At 49.5% G+C, this 10,913-nt stretch overlaps 1 protein-coding gene across 1 annotated transcript in view; it reads right to left on the reverse strand.

Annotated features, from left to right (window-relative positions):
• The window catches only part of nfia (nuclear factor I/A), a 70,722-nt gene that overhangs the window by 50,604 nt on the left and 9,205 nt on the right, over window positions 1-10,913 (reverse strand). The window contains 1 exon segment of the mRNA XM_008406504.2: window positions 738-1,266. Coding sequence (XP_008404726.2) covers window positions 738-1,266 — 529 coding nt within the window.

Consider the following 10,913-nt stretch of genomic DNA (forward strand, 5'->3'; position numbering starts at 1 on the left):
CTCAGAGCTCACACACACACACTCTCTCTCTCTCTCTCTCTCTAGCCCTAACTACCCAGCTCTAACCCACAAACAGCATTTCCCCTCATGGGGACCAGGAAAATGTCCCCACAAGGACATAAAAACCTGGTTCACACACACACACACACACACACACACGTTTTATGGGGACTTTCCATTGACTTCCATTCATTTCTGCAGCCTAACCCTAAACCTCATCATAACCAAAACTCAGTTCACACCTTAGTCCTAAATTTGACCCCTGACCCAAAAACAGTGTTTCCCATTGAGGGGACGAGGCTTCGGGCCCCACAAGGAGCAATTAGTCCCCACAATGTATTACAAACACACACACACACACACACACACACACCTGCAGCAGGTGTGCTGAGCCATCAGAGGTGAAAAGTCCAATCAGGAACTACTTTCAGCAGCGGATGAACACAGTGAGACAGATGGGTGGAGGAGGGTCAGGCCCCCTACATGCTGACCTCTGACCTCTCATTGTGTCTCTACAGAGGCTGCCAGGGTGAGAGGATGACCTTTGACCCCTAGCCTTTTTCTGCCAGAGCGTTTTAATATGAAAAGCTGCATCTGTCACTTCCTGTTTCTGCAGCAGACAAATGGTCTGAAAATGTAGAACCGCTGAACCGGATCTCACCATCAGAACCAGGGATCTGGACCCATCAGAACCAGGAACCGGCCCACCATCAGAACCTCCAGCAGCAGGGACCCACCTGAGTGCACGAAGTAGGCCAGGTAGAGGTCGAGCTCCTTGACGGAGACGCCGATGTGGTGCGGCTGGACGCAGAGGCCGGGGTTGGCGCACTGCGGCGCCTTGACGAGCCGCTCGCCGTCCGTGCTCTCCAGCGGGATTCCCTTGAACAGGATGACCATCACCAGGTCCAGGCGCCACACCTTGTCGGCCTGCCGCAGGCAGTCGATGCGCCGCATCTTGCCCTTCTGGTCCGGGTTGGACAGCACGCAGCACGGCGCCTTCTTGCCCGTCACCGTCAGCACGAAGTCCTCCCGGAACTCGGGCCGGATGTCCTTGCGCAGCTTGGCCAGCAGGCGGGACGCCCACTTCTGCTTGACCTCGGGCTTCTCGCCCAGCAGCTCATCCTTCACCGCGCGCTCCTCCTCCTTGGACATGCGCTTCTCGTGCTTCTTGAAGTACTTCCTCTTGCGCGCCTGCAGGTTGAACCAGGTGTAGGCGAAGGCCCGGACGTGGGGGAGTAGCGCCTCGATGAACGGATGGAACTCATCCTGGGGACGGACAGAGACAAGCAGAGACACGGTGAGACATGGAGAGACATACAGATACACGGTGAGACAGACAGAGACACGGTGAGACAGACAGAGACATGGTGAGACAGACAGAGACATGGAGAGACAGACAGAGACACGGTGAGACAGACAGAGACACGGCCGGCTGCTGCCATTGGCTGCAGCAACGCTGACTTCTGATTGGCCGGGTGGAGACAGCAACCAACCGTTCATCCATCCAGTTGTGTTAAACAACAGAACAGATTCAGCCTGGATGCCGTATGGGCCCCAGAATGGCAGAGAGGCCCCACAACACCGTATTGGTCCCACAATGCCATCTGGGCCCCAGAATGGCAGAGAGGCCCCACAACACCGTATTGGTCCCACAATGCCGTCTGGGCCCCAGAGACTGGGCCCCAGATGGCATCCAGGGCCCCAGGATGCTGAAGACCCAGGATGCCACACACTGGGCCGGACGGGCCTCAGATTTCTAGAAATGTATTTCAGATTTCTGATGAATTCCGTCTCTCTGCAGAACCAGGAACCCAAACGGTTTCCTTCAGAACCAGGAGTCTGTTTTGCAGGTTCTGCTCCAGGATCAGGTTAGATTCCAGAAACAAAGGCCGGATGTTGAGAGTGAGTGCTGCAGCTCTGCGTTGGAGCGCCAGCTGCAGAGCTGCGCCCCCCCGCTCTGGGTCTGAATACGGATCTTTGTTCCTTCTTGGATCCACTCCAGGAGAACGGGTCTGTCTCCAAAAGAGCCTCCAGCAGCTCAGCGGCTTCTCTCTGAGCGCCGGACGGCCCGGAACGTCGGCGCTGCCGCTCGGCATTAGAGTCCGGGGGCTGCCGAGATGAGCTGGGCTCCGACGCCGCATTCTCACATTCCTGACCTGCTCTGTTGACACTCCGTCTGTCTGCCGCAAACCAAATCCCACTTAACGAGTCTCGGTCCGGCCTCAAAAGCTGCTTTTCCTGCTAGCGGGGGAGATGATCCCAACATCCTCAGGAACGTTTTCCCAAATGTTTGCAGGAAACTCTGGGAAGAAGCTGCCATTTCTGGAAAATTGTACATTTCCTCACGGACGCCTTTCCTTTCAGATAATTCAGTCATTCTGCTCCAGGAAAGGAAATAAAATTACAGCTTCAGGAAAATCAACTGAAGGGAAACAGGAAAATTATTCCACAATTCAGGAATTTATTAAAAAATGTCTAATTATTTTTTAACATTCACTGCTTCCGATCAAATCTTCAGAAGAAGGAAATATTTTTTTAAATCCCCTCAAAAATATGGGGGAAAAAATCTGTGAGAAAACTGGAATTTTTGTGTGTGAAATTTTAAATACTTTTCACAGATTCTGATCCCGGCAGATCTTTCCTGTTATCCAGGTCCTAAAATCCCACTCCGGCTCCTCCGGCCCGGACGCTGGTCCTGGGAATTAAATTTGGGAATTCTGATCAAACAGCTGGAAACCAAAGGCGGTTCTTCCTTCATCTTCCAGGGCCGGTGGAGGGCCGAGGGGCCGCGGGGGGGCTGGGGGCCCCGGGGGGGCTGGGGGGCCGCTGGGGGCCCAGGCAGGTTTCTATGCTCCCTGTCGGCACCGTGAAAACAGGAACAACCGGCACAGTTGGCAGTCGGCATGTGGAGGAGCAGAAACACCAATCTACTCCCGGCACTGCGCTGCCTCTCACACCGAGGGGATCAGAGCACCGGGGGTCAGCAGGGGTCAGCAGGGGGTCAGCAGGGGGAGCCAGGGGGGCAGAGGCCCGCTGGACCTCCAGGTCATCCGGCGGCTGAGCAGACCGGGCCTCCAGAACAACGATCCAAAACTGAAATCCAATCAGGGATTAAAATCTGCAGGTTTAGATTTTATTCCCACTGCAGAACCAGAACCAGAACCAGAACCAGCAGCAGAACCAGAACCAGCAGCAGAACCTCCTGGATTTAAACTCATCATCTTTTCTTTACTGCACCAGAAATTATTCTTGATTTTGTTTTTATTTTTAATCATTTTTCTTCTATGCTGCTGCGCCTGAATGAAAAGATACATATTTTTATTTTATTCCATTTTGTTTTCTGTGTTAAATAAAATCACAGACACAAAAACATTAAAACAACTGGTGTAAAAAACCCTAAATATTTAAAATGTTTAACAAAATTAAACCTCTTGAATTCAGTAATTCTATTTATATTTCTGCTCTGTTTATTGCTTAATAATTTCCACAAATAACAGAATTAAATGAACAAATATTGTTCAGAAATTTATCGAATTTAACAGGAGATATCGCAAAAGATGCCCCCTGGTGGCAGGGCAGAAACCGCTGACGTCATCTCAGAAAAACTTAAAAAAAAGAAAAAAGAAAGGCCCGATTATTTACAATTAACAATTTCAACAATTTCAACATTTGGAGAAAATCTGTTTTTTTTCTCTTCTAAACTTTGCAGCAGTTAAAATCAAAGAGTGAATCAAGTGTTTGACGGCAGCTGAGCGGGATTAGAACCAGCAGCCAGTCAGTCAGGCTGCTGATTATTGGTTTAACAGACTGATAATCTGATTAGCGCTCCCGTTCGCTGCTGCAGCTTCAGACCAACTTCAAACAGCGAAGCTCCAGATTTAGTTCCTGCAGGAACATCAGCGGATCAGAGCAACAAAAGGTTCTGCGGAGAAAACAGCAGATTCCATTCAAATGTTCCTGAATTATCAATAAATCTCATCCCTTCAGATTTAGCAGCACAGCCAGTAATTATTCAGCTCTGGGATTTAATCTAAATGTAATTTATTAAAGCCTTTGCTCAGATTAAAAAGGATTTCACAGAAACGGATCAATTTAAATATTTGTGTCTGATGCAGGAATAAAAATAAAATCAGCCCAATTTGTTGTGAGGATTTAATCCTGGCTGTCCCCGTTTCCCTCAGAAACACGAAGGGAGACTCTAAATGCCGATTTTAACCTCTGACCCTGAATGCAACCCTGCAGGTTGCAGCAGGACTTCAGGTGTTTATGAGGTTTAAATCTAGGAGTCATCCGGTTCGGTCCGCGGGATCACCTCCAGTTCCTGGAGTTCTGCTGCAGGCCGCAGGTTCGGTTCCGACCCGAACAGCTGCAGGAAGGCAGGCTTCATGAAGAAAACCGGGCTTCCTGCTCAGACGCCCACAGGTGACCGAAACACGGCCGGAATCAGGACCGGAAAACCGGCCGCTTCTCCCGCTTCCTGCGCGGCACAGCTGCAAAGTTTAAGAGCCAAGAAAAGAGGAAAAACCCGCCGGGTTCGGAGTCCAAATTCTGGTTCCGATCAGACCTGTCTCCGTCCAATTACAGCCCGGAGCCTGAGAGAGCCTCCCGGGTAACGGCGTCGGACGCCACCGGGCCGAACCGAACCAACATCGCTGCCAGACCCGGTAAATGGAGACCAGGCTGTGGAGGAAGTTTGGCGCTCCGGCGGCAGAAGGCCGGAGGTGACGGGACTCACCTGGGTCAGACATAGCGGAGAATACATATCTGTCCGCCGGGCTCCGAGCTCTGGAAGGTGTGTGCGACCGTGTGTGTGTGTGTGTGGGGGGTGTTACTGTGACTCCAGTGTGTGTTGGTCTGTGTGTGTGAAGAGCAAAAAAGAAAGTGTGTGTGAGAGTGAGTGAGGGGGAAGCGGAGCCCTCCTTCTGCCCGCTTCGCTTCACATTTCCGGGCAGAGCTGAACTTCGGACCCGCCTCGGGTCACGGTCCGGACCTGTGGAGGCCCTCCGCCGGGGAGCGCACAACTTTCCGCCCACAATCCAACCACATCTCCGGCGACACCGCACAAGTCCAGTCAGAGCAGCAGCGAGGACCTCAGGAGGTTCAGACGGACGGAACAAAGATCCAAACCGGTCCCGAACTGCATTTCACAGAACCCAAGAACTGCGTCCAGAAGCGGCCCCCGCCGGCATCCCTGACCGCTCTGCGGTGCGCCGCGGCCGGCGTGCGGTTCCCCTGCGCTCAGGAGAAAGAGAGCGGTGCAGCAACGGAGTCCTTCCCGGGACAAGCGCTGCCGGGAGCGGGGAGAGGCGGTGGGACGACCCGGGAGACGAGAGACTGTCCCGAACTCCTCCAGCTCCGAACACCGACTCCTCCGCTGCTCCTCCGCCGGACTGCGTCGCTCCGTGTGCGGCCACAGACTGATCACACGCGCCGCTGATCGATCACAAATAACAGCATCGATCCTCCGCGCGCACTTTCACAAGTATACTGCTGCTGGGTGCGCGCGCGCGCTTGCACGAGAGCGCCACTAGTGCCCTCCCCCCTCCTTTAGGAGCAAAGAGGAACAGAAGGTGGAAAACCGGAGGAGAACCGGGTCGAACTCAGAACCGCAGAAGTTACAGAAGTCACCAAACTTCTTCTTCATCATCATCATAATGATGATGATGATGATGATGGGCTCAGCACCATCAGGTTTTTTGGGGGGCGGAGCTTGTTCCTCAGCTGTCCAGGTTAGAAGATGAACGACTCAACCCACATTTTTATCAGAACCTCAAATGGACCATGAAGGTCCTGCCCAACTGGACTGAACCCGGTAGCTGCAGAAACACAGATGCTGACATTAGAACCCATCTGGACAGAACCATGTGGGCCATCAGAATCGGAACCTTCAACAGTCCAGAACCAGAACCAGACTGTGCTTTGGATCAAGAACCGCCTCCACTGGTTCTGATCCAAAGCAGCCTGCGGGTTCTGAGGAACCAGCACCAGACAACACTCTGTGTTCTGACTGGTCCAAATAAATACACCTCAGCAGCTCAGCTTTGCTCTGATTGGACAGAACCTTCAGGTGATCAGAACCAATCAGAACTCAGTGAGCTGAAGGCCCGGTGAATCCTCAGAGCTTGACCCGATTCCTAACCAGAACCTGAACAAACAGAACCAGAAGCAGCAGATCCCGTCTTGGTTCAGGTCCATAGTGCTGAGTAGAACCGGTTCCTGCTGCAGGTTCCTCTGGGTTCGGCCTGAGCCCCCTGGTGGAGGATGGAGGTACTACCAATCGATCCCAGAGCAGACGAAGTCAGGTAGTTATCGATATTTCTGAATAAAACCAGAAAAACTGGAACAGTGTTACAGTTTACAGATGGGTAAACAGTAATACTACTTGAAAAATAATAACTTATCTTACTGTATTTACATTTTTAGGCTTATGTTAAGTAATATCAAAAAATATTTATTGTAAACTTTTCACTGTCAGGTCGTTGTAGTAAATCAACTACTCTGATAGTCAGCAGCAGGCATAACTGTAATAATGATAATAACAATAATGATAATAGTCTTCCATCTTTTCAAACTGTTGCTAGCTTCAGTGCTACATCAGTACGTGAGGAACAGCTGGAGTCGGAAACATTTCTTATATTTTAGCTTTTCATAAACTGTTCTTGAGTTTATTGTTAGAAAATCTTACTAACGAAATATGTTAATGGCTAACAAACCAAACGTGACTCTTAGTTGGACGTATCAAACTGAAACGGTCCATCAACTTCAGCAGGCGCTTCTGTTACAGAGAACAACCTGAGTGCTTAACGGTAAGGGGGCGGAGCCAGGCCAGGGGTCAAAGATCATCACTACAACTAGACAGATTTGGTTATTTTTAAGGACATAAAACATGAGTAGGATAACTGAGCTCTCCTGCCGGGGGGCAGAGAGGGCAGATCCCCCCACCAGTAGCCCCCTGTAGATCCGGCCCTGGAGCAACCAGGGAACGTTCAGCAGGAAAACCTGAGCTGGAGGTGGCAGCAGTGATGAACGGCAGCCTGGGGCGCCATCTGCAGGCGGAGGGGAGCTACTGCAGCCTGAGAACACAACCAGAACCAGAACTGAAACAGAACCATTCCAGAACCAGAACCTTCATCAGGACTTAACAAGGGTCCAGACCGGTTCTTTCAACAGAACCAGGCCCGCGTGACTCCCAACAAAATCGCCTGGAGGAAGAGGAGCTGAAACCCAAAACATCGTTGCCATAGAGACGGTGAAGGTTGGGAAGGCGGTGGGGAGGATGGCCTGGACCAGAACCAGAACTGAAACATCTCCTGACTCTGATCTGGCAGCAGAGGATCCGTCTCCAGGTTTCATCCGTTTGTCTGTCATGCAGAGGAGGAAGAGGAGGAGGAGGAGGAAGAGGAGGACAGTCGGTGTTTGATTCCCAGCCGTTTCACCATCTGTCTCCAGAAAGCCGGCAAGATGCCAAAACCCTGAGAGCCAGAAGGAGCCGGGAGGAAAGCAGCTTCCTGAATTATTGATCCGATCTCAGGAAAACAACAGAACCCGATCAGAACCAGAAACAAAACCCGATCAGATCCACAAAAACATCAGAACTTCATCAGAACCATGACAGACCATCTGCAGCAAATCCACCACATTTCTACTAATGGCGGGATTTTAACACATTCATTTGATAATTAATTTAGGATTTAAAGCATTAAATATTTTAACACAATTGCTAGTTTTTTATTGTGTAAAGAGTTCTGTTAGAAACTTGTGTGTTCCTGTTTCTGGTAGGTCGGTGAATTTGACGCACAGCTACATCCGCGAACAGCAGCAATGAAGCTGGTTCTCTCGGATAATTTCTGCTTCTAAACGATTTGATGCTGGAAAATACGATTGTGTTCAAGTTGTGCTAAAAAGAGTTAGCCTATCAGATGCTAAGCTAGCCTAAAATAGCAGTTGAATGTTAAGCATGTAGCAGCTAATGCTGCTGTTAGCTGCTAAAGAATCTCAATGGTTGATCAGAAAAACTCTGGAAAGATTAACTTTGCTCCAGTTTGGTGGTTGAACAGATGAAAAGGTTGATTAACTGCATAAACTATTTTAATGGAGTCACTAATTTCTCCTCATATCAGGACCTTATGCCTGAACCAGACACTTAAACGAACCCAACCAGAACCAGAACTTGATACACACCTCACCCCTGACCTCTGACACTCAACAAGGGGTCCACTGCACCAGAACTGGGCTTTGGGCCCCATAAGGCCAGTGGCTTTCAGAGACACACTAAATTATTTTATGTGTGTGTATGTGTGTGTGTGTGTGTGTGTACTTGTTTAGTACACACACATGCAGGATTACTGAGCGCAGCAACATAAGAACCAGAACCATCTCATTTAAGTCCAGAACCGGTCCAGTTTACAACAGACCTCTGGTGCTAGAACTGTCCTTCCGACTTGGAAAAGGTTCTGACGGCTCCTGATCCAGGTCAGCGGATTCTGATGGTTGGTGGTTCTGAAGCAGTCGGCCCGGTCCCAGCAGAACCACCACAGAAACCATTCGAGGAAAAAAACTCAGATTCTTCCACAGAACCAAAATATCTGCGGAGCGCTGAAGGGAAGGCAGCAAGGGGTCAAAGGTCAGCCTCCTTACATTCATCTATTCTGCTTTCTGCCTCTCACACACACACACTCACACACACCCTCCTGCCCACGCACATCCCGGCTCCTCCAGAACCAGCCCAGCTCTGCAGCTCAGAGAAGGAGCCTGCAGGCGAGAAGCAAGGCAGCAACCCSCCCCCCCCCCCATCTTTGACAAAAAAAAAACAAAACAGTTAAACCAGTCAGGGATCCACACCGCACTGTTCTGAGGTTCTGATCCGATCCACTCATCCTTCCTGTTTAGTGATCCGATTGGTTCAAGTTCAGCTTCTCACCCCGACCCAAACAGGCGACCCATAAGGTTTCTGTCAGGAAGTTGAAGAGAGAAAAAAGTTTATGTTGGAGCAGAAGGAGCTTAACACCCACAGAAACAGGCAGTCGTGTTTTTGTGTTTTGTGGGATCTTCACATTGACATCCATTCATATTCTACAGCCTGACCTCTAACCCAAAAACAGCATTTCCCTCATGGGGACCAAATGTCCCCCTAGGAGCAGAGGTCCCCACAGCCCCACATTGTCGACAGAGATAAGTCCCCACAGGGTTACAAAAACCTGGTTCAGACACACACACACACACACCCAGATGCTCAATCTGCCTCCAAACACAGAGCAAAACAACAGGAGAGCAGCCAGATGTTCTCAGACAAACAGACCTGCACACACAGCTGGAGACACACAGACACACACACACACACACACACACACACACACACACACACACACACACACACACACACACACACACACACACACACCTGCAGATGGAGACAGGTGGGTCAGGACAACAGCCAGTCAGGCTGCTGCTCTGATTAGTCATGTGACCAATCAGAAGCCCTTTGGACGCCTTGTAAGTCGTCACAGAGCTGCTTCCTGATTGGACTCTGATCAGCCAATCAGAGGAAACGTGTTTGATACGTTTAGATGAAACTTGATTGGCCAGAAATCGCAGGAGCCAAGAAGAAATAATATATAAAAATAGAAATAATAAAAATAAAATGAACTAAAGTAAGACAATAAAAACATAATAAAATATTACAATAGAAATGGTAAAGGAGAATAAATATAACAGAAATCATAAATACAATTAAAATTAAAACAGTAATAAAAATATTAGATTTGATAAAAACAAATACAAAATCATAAAAACAATAAAGATATATACTTTTTAATCACCTTCAGCCCTCTCATTTTTCTGGTTCTGCTCTTCATCTAGAGCCAGAACCAGAACCAAATATGGAGAATTAGCATTCAGCTTCTATATGCCATAGATCTGGAACAAACTTCCAGAAAACTGCAAAACAGCTGAAACACTGAGTTCCTTTAAGGCTAAACCAGCTGGTTGGAGCTGCTTTAGAAACATAATCAATGAAACATGAATCAGTGCTTCATTGATCAATAATCTGATGTGTATTGGCAGCAGAACGTGACGCTTCCGTTGTTTCTGTGTTTTTATGATGTAAAGCTCTGTTGCTGAAATTTGCTGAACAAATAAAGTTTGATTGATTGAACATGTAAAAATCTGAATCCTGTTTAAAGTGGAACATTGGACTTTTTTGCAGGCTACCCGTCCAGAACCAGAACCTGAATCGGACCAGCAGAGAGGAGGAAGCATGGAGGAATGCCTCCCTCTGCTGGCCGCCGCTGGGAACTGCAGGAAGGACTTCCATCATAATCAGCTGATTATGATGAAGGACTTCTGGTCAGCAGAACCAGAACTCCTGGTATCAGAGCACAGATGCTTTTGTTCTGAAGGGACTGGCATCCGGTCCGCCTACACTATAGAACCTCAGAACCCGACCTCTGGAATGTCTGCGGGTACGGCTGCTGCTGGCAGACTGGTACCGGCTCTGGTCGGTTTCATCCTCACTAATCAGGATCACATATGATCCTTCTTCGAGGGTCCGGTACCGGCCCACCACGAACCAACCCGGCACCGGGAAAACATGACAAACAATATAGTTGCTGTCAGCAGAGACCCGGTTCTGCTGAAGTCGATCCGGTTGTCTGCAGCTTATATGGAGGATGGAAGGCAAAGGAGCTCCATCCAGGATGGAGGAACAGGGTCAGAACCGAGTCAGAACCGACTCAGAACCGAGTCAACGACCCGGCCCAGCTATAGCTGCCACCTTTCAGAAATCAAAATAAGGGACGCCCCACCACGGCATGTCGCCTGACGCTCATGTCAGATCTCCAATAGACACGGTGTGTGTGTGTGTGTGTGTGTGTGTGTGTGTGTGTGTGTGTGTGTGTGTGTGTGTGTGTGTGTGT

This window comes from Poecilia reticulata, linkage group LG4 (genome assembly GCF_000633615.1).
Source record: "Poecilia reticulata strain Guanapo linkage group LG4, Guppy_female_1.0+MT, whole genome shotgun sequence".
NCBI classification, from domain to species: Eukaryota; Metazoa; Chordata; class Actinopteri; order Cyprinodontiformes; family Poeciliidae; genus Poecilia; species Poecilia reticulata.